The 18,989-nt window shown below is 34.3% G+C and overlaps 1 protein-coding gene across 5 annotated transcripts in view; it reads right to left on the bottom strand.

Annotated features, from left to right (window-relative positions):
- Positions 1–967: 967 nt before the first annotated feature.
- The window catches only part of GLRA3 (glycine receptor alpha 3), a 79,854-nt gene continuing 61,832 nt past the window's right edge, over positions 968–18,989 (bottom strand). Inside the window, exons 7-11 of one of the 5 annotated variants that reach the window (XM_063402185.1) lie at positions 11,610–11,824; positions 9,904–10,050; positions 5,929–6,048; positions 2,238–2,240; positions 970–2,164 (exon numbers count right to left, since the gene is read on the bottom strand). In XM_063402185.1, coding sequence (XP_063258255.1) covers positions 1,895–2,164; positions 2,238–2,240; positions 5,929–6,048; positions 9,904–10,050; positions 11,610–11,824 — 755 coding nt within the window. In that variant the 3' untranslated portion in view covers positions 970–1,894. Of the gene's footprint in view, positions 2,165–2,237; positions 2,241–5,928; positions 6,049–9,903; positions 10,051–11,609; positions 11,825–18,989 lie in introns of all 5 variants that reach the window. The other 4 variants (XM_063402184.1, XM_063402182.1, XM_063402181.1 and 1 more) reach the window with 4 other exon arrangements.

Genomic DNA, 18,989 nt, shown 5'->3' with positions numbered 1-18,989 from the left:
AACATGTTAACATCCCTTTCCATACAATATAACTAGCCGTAATTTTGAGAGAGGTGAATATCAGCCATAAATTTGTGATACTCCCTCACACCTTCAGAAGCAAATCAGATTTTTTGGAACATGCACATAAAGAAATCAATTAAAATGGAGAGACAATATCAGAAAAAACAAGGCAAAAAAAGGTGAATTGAATTAATTTTAGATTAGAAATGAAGCAAAACTATAAAAGAATAATAGTTTTAAAATAAAGATGGGTTTTACATGTTCTTTCTGACACAATTTAACAAAATGTGAGAGAAGTTATTACAGAATCTCTGTAACTAATCCTGGGAGGAAAACAATAACAAACCAAAGGACAATAGCAAACCAAGGTTGCTATGTTACAACCCACAGCGCAGAGTTACACTGCTTCTGTTACTTCCTATGCACCATGCCTTTGGCAGTGCACCAGATGTTTGCCTCCAGCTGATTCTGCTTTTGTAGACGCATGCTGATCATCAACAAAGCACAAATTTTAAACATGTTCAAAACAAAAATATTTTGCAATGAGACTCAACCTCACCTATTGGATTTAGAGTATCTAATAATGCTAAATGCTATATTTCCATATCACAGCATGATTTTGTTTTGCCAATAGATTGACAAAAGTAGATACTTTTGTCTAGACACTGTGTCATAAATTTGATCTATGGTGTTACAATTCAAAGAAGCAACTAATATGGCTTATTTAAACTTAAGCAGGGAAGATCTTCCTAAGAGTTTTTATGTTCTTCTATTTATTAATGAGAAATCCAGTAAATGTAAAAGACCATCCAGGTCTTTTTTTACGTTTTAGAAGAGCTGCATGTTTTTACAAAGTTGTGAAGCGCTTCTTAACCAGTATGTAAGTCATATTAACAAACTTCAAGGAATGAGTCAGAAAATTTGACACATTCATAACTTAAACTTTCTGTAATTATGTAATTTATAGGAGATGAACGTGCATAAACATAACTGTATTCATCCTCCACAAGCTTCAGTGAAGCAGTTGACTCTTTGCTTTCAGTTTTGTTCTGAGATCTCTTTGCTTTGAAGCAAAATGAAACATTTCAAAATATTGATGTAATTTGTCTATTTCACAAGCTGTGACTGTTTTATGAACTGAGAAAAAAAAGATTAAAGAATATGCTTCAATTATCAAAGTATAAGTAATTGGAAGAAAAATATCCTTTGCAGGAATCAATACTTTACAAATTTTAGTATATTTCTCATATGAAATGTAGACTGTATACTTTATACTGTCTGAGATTATTTCAACATACACCTTCCAGGGGAACAGTAATATGAAGTACATTGAATAAATTATATTAATTAAATATGTTAAATATGTTCACTGTAAACACACCAGTACTGTCCTTAAGACTAGACCAAGTCCTTTAAAGTGCTTTCTCCAATCAGTAATTTGCTATTATATTGTTAAATGAAAATAAAACTTACAAACACTAATCTATCCTGTAATACTGTGGGATTCACCTAGGGTATTCTGGAAACATTTTAAAATTAAAAAGCCACTAATATTAAAAAAATTTAAGGACCATCAAAGAGTACTGTACAGTTATACCACTATGTAACAGTATGTATAAATACTTGGCAGTAAAGCTTCATTACAGAGTGATTTTCAATGCAAAAGTTGCTAATATTTAGTTTGAGAAGGATAGTTTGCAACAGCAGATGTATCTTCTCCGTCTGTCATTCTTCCATCCCACTGTAGCTGGTCATTGCAGGCTATGTAGGATCCTTTTTCTCCCCATCATTGCTTTTATCTCTTCCACACTCCTCTGACGTGCATTTCTAACAAAAAGCCTCCTATTGAGTGTGACAGCCAGATCTTTATGTACTGGAAGCCTGAATCTTGTTATTGGTGAATGTCCTCATGCCTGATGATTTTGTAGATTACCCAATAAAAAATGTTGAAAATCAGAAAGGCTAATGGGAAACAAGCTCTGGATATTGTGTCTATCTTCTTGGCCCGGTCAATGAATACCTTTCTCATCTCCTCAGGGCTTTTTGGTACAGCTTGAACAGGATTATTTGGCCCCTTTTGTGTTATTCCGTCTTTTGCTGGCACACATGGGCCCACTCCATATGCTGTAATGCTAAACTGACTGTCACGTGTATCATCATCCTGTTGGAAAAAAAATAGAAAGAAAAAGAGCAAGAAGTTTTTATTTTTTAATTGTTGTTTATAGAAATCTTACCTGCTGCTAAGTAGCAGTGGCACCATTACCTTATTGAGTTCTTGAATCCACACCTTATCTTTACTTGTTGAATTTCATCCCTATCAGAGTCTGCCAAAAATATTTCTGGATTGTTAACAAGCACATAATTTTTCTGGACTGTTTATAGATTTTGTAATCTATTTAGAGAAATGAGAAAGCCTAGTAAACTAGTGGTAACTGGGCACATAACTTCTGATTTGGTTTAAGTTTCGCCATTTGCAGTAAATATGTGCAGTCTTCAAATGGACAAATTTCACCCTGGTCTTTTAGAAAACAGCTAAGTCTGTACACTGCCTTACAACCCAGGATCCTGGCCTCTAGAGATACTCATCATAAAATCTCTAATGATATGCACATTCGTTATATTAGTGAGAATTCTGCCTATTTGGCCTTTATTAATTTAATTATATTAATCAATCAATCAATTAATTAATTAACATAACTTATATTATAAATTATATAATTTATAATTTAATTAATCTTATCTGTGGGCCTAATTTCTGCTGTTCCCAGTGAATGCATCAGATAAAGATAACAGTACACAAAGTGTCTTAGTTTAAAAATAAAGGAAATGGAAGCTAAAGGATGGATTTTTCTTTTGACTCATTCTTCTCTCAATTCAGGGGAAAACTGGCAAAGACATTCAGGATTAGGGAGCAATAAAAGAAAGTGATTCTTAATCACATGGCACAGAAACAGTAGATGTTCTGAAGATACACATATTTCCACAGCATACAATTTAAAAATGTAGCTTGTGTCTGGAGACATCTTTTTTACTTCTCTTTACCTAGGTATCCTCAAGTAATAAAAAGGCACACATTCAGACAAATAAATGATACATAATCTGTGAAGTCAGGGCTAAATTCGGTTCTGAAATATATTCCAGTGTACTCCTTCTTTACATAGACTACTCAAGAACAATTATGTGAGTTTGCATTTTTTCAATTGTAATTTTAAATTCAAGAATGTCAGTTTTTTGTGTCTTATTTCACTTAGTTGCTTTAGGATTTCACACTTTTATGAAATATAGTAATTATTGCATTAATTCTTCAATAAGTATTTTAAAATAATTTTTGTAACTAGTATATAAAGAGTTGAGCAGCTGTTTCTTTAGAATTTTTGATGTTTTAAAGCTCTTCCTAGCTTAAATTAAAATAAAAGTCTAAAAAATATTTATTTGCCTAAGCAAGTCAAAAAATTTCTGTTTGAAATTCAATAGTTGGAAGCATTTTTTGTTTTACTTTATCCACTTACTTTATACAAATGCAATTTCTCAATGAGCACAACCTAGATCCAAAGTTCCAAATTTTTCATTTTGAAAATGTGACATTATGAAAATCTGAAAACACTTTTCAATGAAGAATTGATTTTGAACACATTTAAAGCTTCCATCAAATAATTCCTAATTACTTTGTTTAAAAAAAAAATCTGAGTTTTAGTATCAATATAAGTTGAATATCTTAGCTACAAAAGAATGCAGATAAATTACTAAATTTGAAGTGAACTATTTGGCCATCAGCATGACCAACCAGCAGAGCTGTAGATATCACACAACTGAAATTCTTCTTTATATATGTAAATTGAGTAAATATAGAGACTGATAAAGTTCAATGAAACTATCACATCTACAATCTGTATTAGAATTTGCCTTCAAGAAATAAAAATAAAGAAAAATTAACATGAAAGAAAAGGAGGAGGAAAAATCACTGAATGACTTTACTGTGGAAATGAAAAAGAAATAGAAAATGATAGGACCATTATTCGATGACGTGATAAAACGGAGATTTAATTACTGCAATAGTGTTCCTCTCCTGTCTAATAAGAATGAGAACTAACATCTTAAATGTAGTTGTATTCTGGAATAGGTGTAGTCTTGTGTTCCAGTTAAGAGAAATATTAAGATAGAAATGCATGTACTGTGAGAATTTACTATAAACTTGCCATTTATACACCTTCATATATACATTTCAGAATTTTGTCTTTTTATGCTTCTCCAGAAAATAATGCTTATGACTGCACAGGCTGAGAAAGATAATAAAATGATTCTTTTGAGTAGCAGATTTCAGCTCTGGGTGTTTTCGGGATTAGGCACTACATATTCTACTGTCTCTGTTTTAGGTTTACCTGAATGGAGTGATCCCCTAGAATATTTTAAAGGCCAGGTCTCTCCTTATTTTTGTGCTTGCAGACCTCCTGTGTTTAATCTGCAAGCAGACTGCTTGGAAATGCTCTCTCTTGTGGAACTGATGCAAAGCTCCTCGTAGGACTCCAGCATTTCTGCCCAGCGTCTGTTGGACGGTGTCTCCACGAGGGCAGGCAGGGTGGCTAGAGCCAGCCAAGTCACACCCAAGTGCTAGGGCTGGGGGATATGCAGGAAAGGACGCCTTCTGGGCATACCAAGAGCTGCCAGAATTCTTTTCAGGGGCAGCATCTTGCATATTCAAAATGTGGTTTTGCAAGTTTTGCAACAGATTCATAATGCAAAAAATCACTAGGTTGGCCTCAAATTCGTATCTGAGGGTACTTGTGCACAGCAGGAAAGAAGCAGTTACTGTTATTATCAATGCTGGCTTTGAGTGCTTTTTTGAAGACATTTATGTCAGTGACAATCCTCTTCTTTTTTTCTATTGTCTTGGCTAAAGTCTCTCTTTTTGACTAGAAATATTTCTCAAGAATGCATGTGTCTCAGTCTACAGATGTAGAAACCCTCTGAACGACAATACCCTGTATGACACAGTAGAGAGCCTTTACAACAAATCTTCCTGAAAAAGTCCTGCATATTGGTTGAATTAACAGAACTATTCTTTTAAGTGATAAGGAAGCTTTTGTTTCTTTTGTGTCCTTTATGGTATTACCACTAAAAAAAAAAGAAAACTATTTATAATAGACTTTGATAAAACTTGAAAACTTATTAATGAACTTTAATTGAGTTTAATTTTGATTTAAATGCAAATCAAATCTGAGTTTGATTTGAATGCATTTTTCACCCATTCAGCTTTAGAATTAACAACTTGAAAGTTGCTCTGCATGAAGTTACCTTAAAATATTTTATCATTTCTATTAAAGTTACTGTAATTAATGAATGGAAAAAATAGATAAGACTTATTTGGAAAGTTAGAATTCTTTAGTGGTCTGAAGGAAATAATTTCATTTACTTCTGTATCAGTGTTGTTCTACAAAATACTTAGCTATAAATGAATAGAAAACTGTAAGTTTTGTGGTCTTGTGACTATGGTGTTTTCTGTCTATGTGCTTAGTAATACATTTACTAAGAAATAACATGTATATAAAGGCTGAAAATAACTCCATAGCTGTTTGATTGCAAAGTATTGTAACAACTTGAAAACTTATTTGAAGCCTTGACTTTGGTAATTTGAACACTAACATTTTATTGCTCAGTTTTGCGAAGGAAAGTGGTATTGAGTTGTTTTGCACTACAAACAGTGCAAAATTTTAGTATTATGTTTCAATCTAGATTTAAACAGATCAAAATGAATTATTAAATTAACAAGATGGTACCTTTACTAACATTTCACGTCATCACATACAGGTAGCAATGAAGGTGTATGAAGTTCACATGGGAAGATGTTATTATAGACAAAAGGACAGGGCCTCTGTTAATGGTTGGATACCACATTATGACAAATGGGACATCTTCTTCATAGTTTACCCTTAAATTTGTACTGTAGATTTGAGGCAAAGTCCCGTCTATACGTTCTGCACATCTCAAGCCATTGCTATGCTGTAATGATTCACTGATTTCATTTCCATCAAGAACTCCCTCAAAATACTTTCATCAAAACGGATGGTTGACCAAAAAGAAAACAAAAGAAAAAAGGTGTGATTATCATTAAAGACAATCTAGTTTGCATGTCTATTTTCCTTTCTAAAGATACGGTGATCTTTAGATTTTGAAAATAGAACTAATAGACTGTATATTCCAAAACCCTAAATACATTAACAGCTAACCTAAAATTAAATTGTTATTATTCAGCATATGTACAGAATTAATATTTTTCCCATAGCATGTAAATGCAACTAATAAAAACCAATGACCATAGGTGTGTTTCTGTATGCCTGTATGACTTCTAATTTTGCCATTTTCTTTCCTTTTATCTGTTAGGAAGGAAATTAATAATTAACATTCATTCTGTTACCATAATATTTCTGAATAATTATTTTCACTGGCCAGGTTTCCTTTTTCTGTCAAAAAGCTGGTTCATATACTAGATATCAAATGAAGTCTCAAACTGGTAACAAAAATTGTCCTGTTCTCAGAATTTATTATGCCATTTGTGTAGTCGTAAAGACATTAGACCCTTTAAAAAAGTCTTCTATACCTACTGTGATGTTTGTTGAAAAACAGCATTGAGTAGGTTGAACATTATGTTGCAACAACAGCTTTCATTTATAAGTGAATTCATAACACCATCCCAGACACTTCAAAATTTTTGCTAGTTCTGTACAAACTGCATTGGGCCTCTGAAAAGAAATTTGCCTTTAAGTAATTTGGAATCACTGAGTGAAGTCCACAAAAATGTTGGCCAGATGGTGCAGTTGTACCTAAGAATTCCCGCTGATGCTGCTGTTACTGTTGCCTGGGAAGGGAGGCCACAAATGAACTAGATGGTGTGAAAAAAGGCAATGGCTATAAGGGGAAAAAGCATAAGGAAAATAGTTAGGATAGATGAACTCTGGATGCCAAAATGTCTTGCTGCAGTTCTGTATATAACTGTAATTTGTATAACAACAGAATGTACTGCAGGGGTCTTATCTGAGTTCAAACATATGCTTCTTAAGAGAGAGATTCCAGCTCCTCTTTGCTTTCAGAAGGACATAATCCATAGTTTTAATTAATTTCAAAAATATTCCAAACCATGAAAACTTGAAAATTTGTTTGAGGATATGTTTAGAAATAAAATTGAATTTAATGATTCGAACAAAGCATCTGAAAAGTACAGGAGAATCGGTAAGTATGACATTTAGCCAGAAATAATCAGCTTTGCATTAGATGGAAGGCCAATGTCTCTGCAGGATGTTTCTCTGGAAAAGGACCCAGAAGATATGGAAGATCACAATTATAATATGGGTCAATAACATGCTGTTGTTTAAAAGGCAAATGGTAAACCACTTTGGATAAACAAAGTGCATTACTTGCATGGCTTGATCCTTTGGCTGCTTTCAACTGCTACTGTATAGGTTTCATGTTGTTCACGTTGCAAACATAGTTTTGAGGAATTATACGGACTTATTAGGAGAATTTCCAGGGAAGGTGAATGAGAAAAAAACCAAACCAAACCAAACCAAACCAAAAACCCAAAACAAACCAAAACAAAAACTGTATCCATTGGGAATATTTATAGAAAAGACTGAATGGATATGTGCAAATGGTGACATGAAGGAATGAAATTGTCTGGTTTCTGTGTCTTTTCTAGACAAGCCATGACAGGCCGAAAAAACATTAGCAAAATAAACTTTTCAAACAGTTGGAATAGATTTCAAGGGAGCTTGTGGAATTTTTTGGCTGGAATGAATTAGGTATGACTGAACTTTACTTAAGTCAGGACAATGGATCCACTTACCTCCCAAAGACACTGAAATTCAATCACAGGACTATTGCTTTGGGTACTTGGTAAAAGTAAATATTTCTTGCAAAAAGCATATCTTTCTAATTACAAAGAAAATAGACTTTTGAAATTCTTTAGATGCCCTACACATACTTGAAATGAAACATTTCCAGACTGATCTATTTTTGCACTTTTACATCACATCAAATCACTAGAAGTTTTGCTGTACTCTTGTAGATAAAATACCAGTGGCAAAAAAAAAGAAAAAAATTCTGTATTCAACAATTAGAATTCACCTTGTAGAAAAATCCGGTCTTAGTAAAATGTTCCAAGATGGTAAAGCACACAGAATGAAAAAGTCTAATAAGTTACCCTATCTGCTTTATTTCTCTAATAGTTTTGGACATAAATACTGAATAGAATATTGTTTTTCTCTTCACCAAGGAAGAGGTTTTAATGTTCAAGGAAGCTCCCGAAGTTTACTATAAATGCAGCCTTTTTACATAACTTCTTTTCACCTCTTGACTTTACAGTCAAATGAACATGTATTAATACATGGTAGTTTTCAAAGTCAATACAATCTAATCCCTGAGAGCCAGTGGCTGTTTGACCTATGAAGTTATAGAAAACTTCATAATCATGAGCTATAGTCACCGACTTTGAAAAAAGACAAAAGAAGGAAAACCAAGTTACTTTAAATATGACCCTAGGGCCTGCATTTCATATTATAAATTGTGGTGAACAAATAACATTTGTAGTAAGGCAGGCAAGTTTAACTGCAGCTTTTAATCTGTAAAGTATAATTTATTATTCGTATACCAGAGTGTTTAAGATGTGATCCAAATTTCTTTTTGAGAGATAAAATCTCCATGCTGCAATGTTTCGAGCAGGAAGGGAGCACATTTTTCACAGGGGCAAATGTTGAACGCAGGTACTTGCAATCTGAATCATCCTCTAGTCTACAGTACATGAGTTTCTCTACACAGCTGAAGAAGTCTGGGACTCGACACACAGGGACAGACAAATGTATCAAAAAGTCATTTTCACCTGACTGTCCGGCCTGCCTTTTAACATGGAGTCTCACTAACAGAGACTGCTGAGGTAGGCTTTACAGCAGTGCAGATTTTCAGTATCTTCTAAGTAAGAGGGAAACTTGTAAAATATCTTCTCCTGGTGCTGTAAGCAGTAGACTGAGTCTTCAGGAATAAAAGATGGCTAACTGAATCATGTTGCTATGGTCAGACTTTCATCCACTAATAATATTCTAGATAGTGACTGACAGTGACAAGCTATCGGGGGGGGTATTCATTTAATAAGTAGGCTGGAGAACTATTTACACTTTGTAAAATCTGAAGTAGGAGTTACACATTGTAAGAAATTTCCCTTATTGCTTGATTTAACTACAGATTTCAGAATTTGAACTTGTAGCCTTAGCTGTTGGGCTTTATACACTGGTAGTGAGTTATTTTACTGGTAGTCTGTATAGCTCCAGCTCTAATATAAATAATAATAACCATTACTATAATTAAGTTTCTTACTAATTATGAACAGCTAAAACAAAATTACAGGACAGAAGAAAAAAAACCCCAAACTTACCAGCCTTTTAAAGTAAAATGCGTGTTCTTCTAACAATAATGTTACTTTAATAAGTACTTTGTGTATTAAAAAAATATTTGCATGAAACACAGCTGTTGGGGCTTTGAATTGAGTATTAGAATAAAATTAGGAAACAACATTTGTTGAATCCCAATGTAGAAAAAGTGCTGCAAATACCAGTAACATTCACTCATCGAAGTATAATCTAACTCTTCTAACAGAGTGAAATTCGTGCTTGTGCAGATGGCTCCCACATGGCCCATGCCTCATTTAAATCCCTCTTAATCCCTGTTTCGAGAATTCCAGTTGGATTTATGCAATTCATAGTCCTTGTAGTGACCCTCTGCCTATAGTGTATTTTATGCTGTGTTCCCCTTTTTTTCCTCTTGCCACTTTAAGCTGCAGTGTGTTTCCCGAATTAACCCTGCATCTGGAATAATTCAGCCAGACCCTTTAAAAGCCGTGAACACCGCCACTTCTACCTTGCTCTTCTTCCTCTTGCGCCGGAACCGCAGGAGCTCTTTATGCTGCCTCGACACAAAGTTTACGGCTGCGTACTCCAGAAGTGCAGAGAACACAAAGAGCAGACACACCGCCATCCAGATGTCAATCGCTTTGACATATGACACCTGTGAGAGGAGACAGGAGAACCCGGAGTGTGTGAAAACCACAGAGGTGAAGTTTAGTATTTCATGGCAGGAGAAAGTGCATTAATCTCTCCACATACCAACAATACTTTTATTGAACAAGCCTTTGCATGGAATTTAGACAATAATAAGAACAACAATCTATACACTTTAAAGTTTTGTTTAAAAAGTGTGTTCTTTTACAAAATGTGTTTAAATCATTAACAGTTCCTTATAGTGCACTGTGTATTGCATCACAAACCAAATAATCCTCAAAAAATATATGTTCTTTCTTCATTTGTCCTGCTGAGATCTTTGAATGACACTAAGAAAGCAAAAAATAATTGTAGTAGGACCAGTGGGAATCCCTGTTTTAAAATGGATGTGACTGAAAGTTTCTGGAATAAAAATAAGGTAGAAGAAAGGAGATAGTGGAGAGGTCCAATGAGTTCATTCCCTGCTAATATAGGCACAGTAAATCAAATGTATAGTTTCAAATTAGTCCTGTAGTTTTGACACAGTGAAAGTACTAAAAATCAAATATAGATTTGAGCTCACTGCAATCCTATTGCCAAGATCAGATGCAGGACATGATCCAAACCAAGATAGTAAGGCCTACTTGGTCTTTGCAGAGCTACAAGAACTTTTTATATAAGCAAACATAGCTAACTTCAGGCCTCAAAACGTGACAAAAATAATCTGCAGCTCTCTGTTAGCCTCTTACATTGTTGTTTTTTTAAGTTTTAGAGCATTCCATTTTATCTGTTGATGCTAACAGGATGCATTCAGTTGCATATATTTGGGACACAAAGCATGATCAAATCTGTTAAGGCTGTCTGTTTTACTTAAAAAAAAAGTTAATTATCAAAAATATCATGTTGAAGCTAATACAGAATTGAATTTTGTGCATTTTTACTGTATACATTCTATTAGCTGCAATGGCACATGAAGATGTTCAGGAAATAGGCCTTAAATGAAACTGAAAATATTTAAAGCAAATTACAACTCAGAAAAAGGAAATAGTTAAATAGAAATAAACTTTAACTGATTTTCATTACACTGAGAATAATTTTTATGCAATTGTTTGGAGCTGTTAAGGTTCACATTTTTCTACATTTTAACGTAAATGTGTTTGCAACTAGTGAGCTAATTCATAATTTACACAGTTTTGAGAAAGGAATTTAATTGAGAATCTATGCTAAGAATCTATGGCCTTTATAATTTGAGTCATATCTTCTAAAATGTCATCAGATATTGGAATGTGAAAAAGGATGACCCGGTCAGTTTTTAAGCAGGGTTTATCTAATACTAAATAACATTGTCTTCACTACTTGTTAAGGTTTATGGAATTAACTAGCTATGTATCTGGCTATATAGTTGAGACAGGGGAGAAAACGAATATATTTGTTTGGAGAATCAAAAAGCCCCTAAATATTTCAAAACTATTTATCTGGTTTAGAAAATGATTGCATGCTAATAATTAAAACACATAAGGTTGACTGAAAGTGTTTGTCACATAACATTATGATTAATATGGTATAAACAAAGGAAATTTAGCCTACCTTTGGAAGAGATGCTCGTGAACCTGAGCTTTGTGTTGTCATGGTCAGCACAGTTGTTATGCCTAAAGCCACTCTGGCTGGAGCTGCATCCATATTGATCCAGAATGACACCCAGGAGAGAATCACGATCAGGAGGCTGGGGATGTACATCTGGATGAGATAGTAACCCATCTGCCTCTCAAGGTGAAAGCGGACTTCAATACATGTAAACTTTCCTTTTTACAACAAAGCAGAAACATTCAAGAGAAATAGAATGTTTTTACTGTCAACATCTAGTGCACACTCCTAGAGAATGTATGCTATATCAAATATATTTGTTCACTAGAAAAAGATTTATGTTTTGAATTCTCTACGGTGGCTTGTAATAAAGACAGTCCCCATTATAACAGAAGTATCTACTGGAAAGGAAAGGGGTAGAATAGCTATAAAATGAAGAATTTGATAAGGTCTGAAATTCTTATTTTCTTATTAAAAACCTCCACAATTCATTATACCAATAAGAAATTTCCTCTGTGAGATCACACTTTTTTGCAGCTTATGATTGGGAAATATTTCTGTGTACAAGAAAAATTGCTTGCTTCTCCATTGTATAATATATAATTTATATTTTTTTTCAACTTTAAGCCTAATTTTACTTTTATTAAACTGAAAATTGGGGAAAATATAGTGATATCAGTATGGGAATTAGGTTATGAGTAGAAAAATCTGCTAAATCTCTCCCTATGTACCCATTCGAACTGTCCCAGCTCATAAGAGAAATGATCAAGCTTCAAATACCAATTGAAAGACCAGAGATTAGGAAACTTTAGAAAGGTAATTAAATGACCTAGTTTTATCCAGGTACTGAATATAAAGCAACTTCTACTAACTTATTCAAACCAGAACAACAAAAAAAAATCTATTGGTAGCTCATAAATATTCAAAACCCAATCTTTTTATATTAGCCAGATTGTTGTGGGGTTGGGGTTTTGTTTCCACCCCACAAGCTGTAGATGATTTCACAGATCTTGACCCAGCCTCATTAGACTTTCTAATTCTTACCAATGGCCATATCACTCACATAAGAATGGTGCTGAAGGGAATGCTGCTACTGTAAGTTGTGTATATATAAAACAGTTTCTCACAGCAAAAAATACACATAATTCAGTTTTCTTCCTTATTTTGAGTGAAAGCGTTTCCTAATTCTAAATTTGACTATATCATCATATGTTTCTTAAGTGGTATGAAACACTTTGGTTAAGTTTTCCCCTCATTTTTGACAGATAACGCTCCTAATCAGTTTCTATTTGCCAAAATGCCATTTTATACAATTTTTTTCAACATTTATAAAGATTTGCTACTTATCAGATTAAAAAATTATGTAATGATTTATAAGCTTATTTTGTCCTAATATATTGTGTTTTCTGCTGTGACAATAGTGTTAGGCATACAGAAATGAACTTCAGACAATGTCAGACAAATATTTTTATTCTAGAGATATTAAATATCTGAACTTTGTTATTTTTATAATAGTAGTTTTAACAGGCCATTTTTCTATGATGCAATAATGAATGTAATTTTAGCAGATTTTTATTCTGATGAGGCACTAAAAAAAATTAGAAAGATATTTGTTATGATGTTTAGTTCTAAGGTTACATTCTGTATCTCGGGAGTTTTATATCTACAAGTTCAATTATTAGTTCCATTCCTAAGTGCCAGCGTTTTCTGAATCCTATCTACACTCCCAAAATCTGTGTCCCAGATCCTGGCTCAACCATCTGCTACCCTAGCTTCAAGACTAATTTCTGCCTCAGTCATGGGATGAAATCCTGGTTTGAAAAATTGAATAGGAATTTTGGTGTTTACTTCAGAAAAGGCCAGGCTATTCAACTACATTTCTCTTCCATGGTCTTCAAAAGTGCAATTTGGTCTTCCACGGTCTTCTACCTATGCAATTTAGTCTTTCATTCAGCAGTTCAGTACACCCCATATAACCAAAAGTTTTGCACAGACTGGCCTTTAGAATCATATTCTTGCTTCAAACTGGTTCTTACCCTGAAGATTTTTTTTTTTGTGGCTTTCATTCTGTTAATTCAGCAGCCTTGGACAGCAGCAGTCTCTGTCTCATACTCTATCACAGTAAATCGTGGTGGTAAGCAGTGACAGAAATGCATCAGTCCAATCTAGATCTAAGCAAAGCCATTTTATTTGGCATCATATCAGTAAGAATTGTTCAGCACGCAACATTTTCTTCTTATAGGGTCCTATGTTTTCCTTTCAAAACAAATTAAGAAGGAAAACTAAGGAGCATCAGATTGCACAATATATGCATATATGAAGTGTCAATAAACATTAGCTATTGTTCGTATGTTGGTTTTTTCCATCCAGAGAAATGTGGGATAAGAGATCTGAGTTTTTTTCCTGAAGACTCTAGTGGACTTGAACTATTACAGACCACTCAGCACAAAAATTCTGTGTCCCTAAACAGTGAACAGTAAATAATATAGTAGCTCTGATATGGATTATTTTATGTAGTTGCAAATTTGACAGATTTAATTGAACAAAGGAGGAAGAGAGGAATAGTTGCAAGCAACAGCATCCTAAAAAATTAAAGAGATTCTTAATAAAAGAAGTGCAAACAGAATATATTCTAACCATAGGAAAGGAGAGAAAAAAGCAGGGCTAATGAAGAGGCAAGAACCAGGACTGAATGATGTGTTAGAGGAATTATACAATGACATATTTGCTTGGTTTAGTGTTTTTTTGTAAATAACATAGGCAAGGAAAAAAAACCCTCAAAACAAAGACCAAACAAAAAAATGGAAAAAAAAAAAAGGTGGAATGCGTCTCAAAGTAGAAAAACACCTTTGCATAGCTCCACAATATGTGTGACTTAGAGTCCTGCCTTTGTCTTAGACCCAGAGAGTTTATGGACTTGCCAGGCATGCTTCCAGTGCTTCCTGGTCAAGACTACTGTGTTCCTCTCTTCCAGTACAGCACTGAAACGTTAATATATAGCAGCTCCTCAGGAAGATTGGTAGCTACCCAGCTAGACACTCCAGTACTGAGTATTGGAGAAAGGCTGCAGATGGAAGTCAATCACAGCACTGCAGTTGCAGCAGCCCCTTGTCTGAGTGTGAAAGAGTTGATGTTAGCTTTTGCCCTTCCTGATTGAAATCAGAACCACCTGCATAAACCTGGCTGATGCAGCTGAGTGGAAAAAGAAACACTTGCACTAGCAGATGTGAGCTCCAGCCAGCAGAGGCTGTGCTGTTTTTTCCCACCTGAGACAGTATCCAGCTGTGGGCCTCCTTTCTCTTCCTGTATTCCATTTCAAATTCAAAGCCAGGTTAATTGTGGTTTAATCTATTTGACTGGATGCTTGAATGGATCAGAATAGACATACCCATAAAGTCATCTCAGCTGGGGAATGAGATAGGCAAGCAACTAAGAGCATTATTCTAATAATGCATTTGCAGTACATGAAAGGTAAGATCTAGTTCATTTTTATATGCACTGTGAATGCCAGAGACTGCCTAGCAGGAGAATAGGAATCCCTTGTGGTATTGTGGCTATGCTGAGCCTGTGCAAGTCCTGATGGTAGTTTCAAACCAAAACTAAATATAAGTGTGCACACAACCCATTTTTATAAAGCAAAAGAAAGAAAAACTACACTGGGCTTCCCAAAAGAAATATCTTTTCCTGAATTGAGGTTTACATTTTTTGTGTCTGTAAGTCTAGTCTCACCAGGGATTTAAGAGCATGAAAGGCCCCAAAAGTGCTGACTTGATGAGAGTATTGTACCTATGCATGTGAATTGAATGTACTGATGTATATGCATGCGATGGTGCGATTTTTGTCTCTTACCGATATTTTTTAGTAACAACATTAGAGCTGCTGGATTGGCAAGATTTCCATGCATTGTCTGTGCTGAAACCATTAGTGTAGTGAAAAAAATAAAATTGTAGTCAGTCTATGAGATTTTTCTTTTCCCAGAAAGCATAAGTTGCTTTTCTTTGGAGTCAGTATCTAGATTACATAAGTTTTTTGTTGTTGTTTCATCCATGGCCAACTGTGAGTAACCCAAGAAGAGAATTTTTCTACTTCAGGTCATCCTCACATTACAAAGACTCCTCTGATTGTGGCTGTGTGCTGTTTAAAAAATGGGCTATGCAGGCAGTAGAATGCTTGTGTCATTATAAGGCACTGTCAGTTGTATGGGATGTGCAAGAGAAAGCAAGCATAAGTTGTAAATTCAGGACATAAAGAATCCTCTTTTATAGTTTCATCTGTCTCAAACTGTCCCAGAGGTAAGAGTTGGTAGGACTTAAAAAGTGTTTGTCTCCTTTTAGCAGCCCTTAAGATGTCTTTTGGGGAAAGTTTTTCTTACTATACCCCTACAATGTTATAAACATGTTACAATACCCAGGAAGGCTGAGTAGCTGTTTCTGAAGCTATGCAGAAAGTTTTAATAAGGGAGAATTACTTCAGGATTTTGAGTCAAGGAAATAGTGTGCCTGAGAAATAATTAAGAAAGGAGTAAAAATTATTAAACTACTATGAAATTAATAATTAATAGCATAATGAAATATAAAATGAACAAGTATAAACAAATGAGAAAAGAACTAAGCATGCAGAGTTCAACTGTTAATCCATGCGGAAAGGAGAGTTATCTGCTGAAGGTTCTTGATATTACTTTAGATAGTAGTAAATGGTAGTCTGACCTTGTAGGCCATTAATAATGCTAATAAAGATTTATTGTGAAATATCTTATGGATATAGAGAAGACTGTGGCTAAAATACTCCAAAGCTTAATGAAATTACATGAATCTACTTAAAATAAGAATCTTATGCTTGCTAAATAGAGATTATTTAAAGCTTAGCACAATTGAACTGAGACAGGCAAAACTGAACAAATCTTTGTAGTCCTCTGCAGAATATGTCTTGGGACTGGGAAGCAAATATTTCAGGTTCTGATTAGTCCAATACATCTGTCAGTATGGATGTAGACTACACAATTCTGATTTTACCAGTGACTGATAGCCAACAAGCAGCCAGTCTAGCAATCAAAATACTGCTAGCTATGGAGATTTGCTAACAGAATCCTGGGGCAATTGGAGCGTGATGATGTTCCTCTGCAACAACACTTCATTTTTCCTCTTGAAAAACAGCTGGAGACAAAGGCTTAGCAAGAAATTTGAGAAAAAACAGAGACAGCAGGAAAGGAGAAAGGGAGAGTAAGACTACTTCAGTGGCTAGGATATACTTAACCTAAATGGCTGACTTAGATTTAGATCTCTTAATACAATGGAGAGCTTCTCCCACTTGTCTGTCTTCTGGAAAGCCAGCTCTTAAGAATCTCAATTCCTCTACTCCTCATATCCTGACAGAGATCCTAAGTTCAAAATGAGCTTGAAAATTGCACTAGACAGAGTATTTGCCTCTTGGTGTTATTCCAAACCTCTGCTGTGTTTAACATTTTTAGATGTAAAAAACAGAATTTGTCCTCTTATGTGGAAAAGATAACATATTGCAAAAACTAGCTGACACTCTTTTCTTTATAGATATAAAAAGAATGATAGGTTTTTCTTCTCAAGATAAAAGTTAAAGACCCTTAGTCCAAAATGAAACAATAGGTGGACTCAAGAAACAGATTTTGTATAGATTGATGAAATATGACTATTGCATCTTATGCCTTTGACTGCTTTCTAAAGTTAATAGATTTAATCCTTGGATTTAATACCTTGGATTCACAAGTTCTTACTAAATGGTTGTCACTGTAATGCTATGAGTATTCCTATCTACTCTCTCTACAAGGAAAATATTTACTTAACATAAATATCTGTTGCAGGACAAAGCACACTGAGGATAGTTCATGACATATAATATATATTGCAAATATGACCTTATTTCAAGCCATCTTAGACCTTCCCTTTGCCATATTTTTCCAGCCCTTCCTTAATGCTGGCTCTGACACTTGTCGCCTCCTGAGCTGGAGAATTTCAGTATGCTAGGTAGTAGAAAGCTAGTCCTGTAAATATCTGTGTTAAAGCCCAAGACAGACAAAGTTTGATCAGTATTGTCCTGAGACAAAAACATTCATCATGTATTATTAAAAGCCCTACATACATAAACCCTGATGTTTTATCTCATACACAGGATGGATTTACCCTGGAAAAGGTCCTTGCCTTTAGTGAGAGTGTGGGTATTGGCTCCAACTGTCTTCAGACAAAATGGATTGGTGAAAAAAAAAAGTCCCCCAAAACAAAGCCAAAAACCAAAATAAAAGAAACAACCTCCCCAACAACAACAAAAAGAAAACACCAAAAAAACCCAGCACAAAACAAAACAAAAAACCAAACCAAACTGAACAAAACCAAAACAAAACAACAAAATAGCAAACAAAAACCCACAACAAACCCCCCAATTTTTTAATGTTTGAAGTTATTAATGTTGGAAGAAAAAAATCTGAGGACAATTTTACCTTCTAACTGAAAAAAGGGTCCTAGCAGAAAATAGACAGGAGGAAATAAAACTGTATTGCCATAAGAAGGATCACATAGACCACCAGCCCTTTGCTGTTGCATTTTTTTGTGTGCTTTCTGTTTTCTCTGCATCTGCTAAAATAAGATTGCAATTAACATCTCTTGGCAACAGCATGTTATGTATAACACTGCAGTCAGAATAGAAGATGATTTTCATAGAGAGGATGAAGGAGAATGAAATATATAAACTGACTTTTCCATGAGGCAATACTGTCCCCTTTACTTTCTCTCATGTTTGAGTCATTAACAGAATTGCCACAAGAAAAGCAGTCCACTTGATTTTACCTTGTTCTATGAAGACATTTCTTTTTATTCTTCCAAGAATGTGACACTTTCTGCTTTACTTATTACTGAAATACAGCTAAATGCTTTCTGTTCCTTTGCCTTCCAGTGATAACATTTAAAAAAAAAATAAAATTCATAAATTATGTGTATGCAAAGCTCATTATTTCAAAAGATTCAAGAGATTGTACCTCTAAAACTGATTACATATAAGTAAGTTTAGCTGAAATTATTTTCACCCCTTTCTAAGAAGAAGTCGGGATAATAAAAAAGAAGCACTTGGTAAGTGCAGTCTCTAGAAACTTGCTAATTTGCACTTTAATATAAATTGCAATTTGAATGTATTTTGCCTATAAAAGTAATAATTTTTTCCACATCTTAAGATAGATAAAACACCGTATCTATCTTCATACAGCCTGAATGATACAAACCAGTGTCTAACATATAGAACTAGACAAATTTTCATTTACACGACACTTATCTATGTATCTAAAGCCAAGATTCAGGAAATTACTCTGGGAATTAGTACCATTCAGTTTTTCTTTCAAGTCACAGTCTGTTGATATCAGCAGTA

Source organism: Prinia subflava, chromosome 7 (genome assembly GCF_021018805.1).
Source record: "Prinia subflava isolate CZ2003 ecotype Zambia chromosome 7, Cam_Psub_1.2, whole genome shotgun sequence".
Taxonomy (NCBI): domain Eukaryota; kingdom Metazoa; phylum Chordata; class Aves; order Passeriformes; family Cisticolidae; genus Prinia; species Prinia subflava.
The sequence above is the reverse complement of the archived record's forward strand: the minus strand, read 5'-3'. Positions and strand labels throughout refer to the sequence as shown.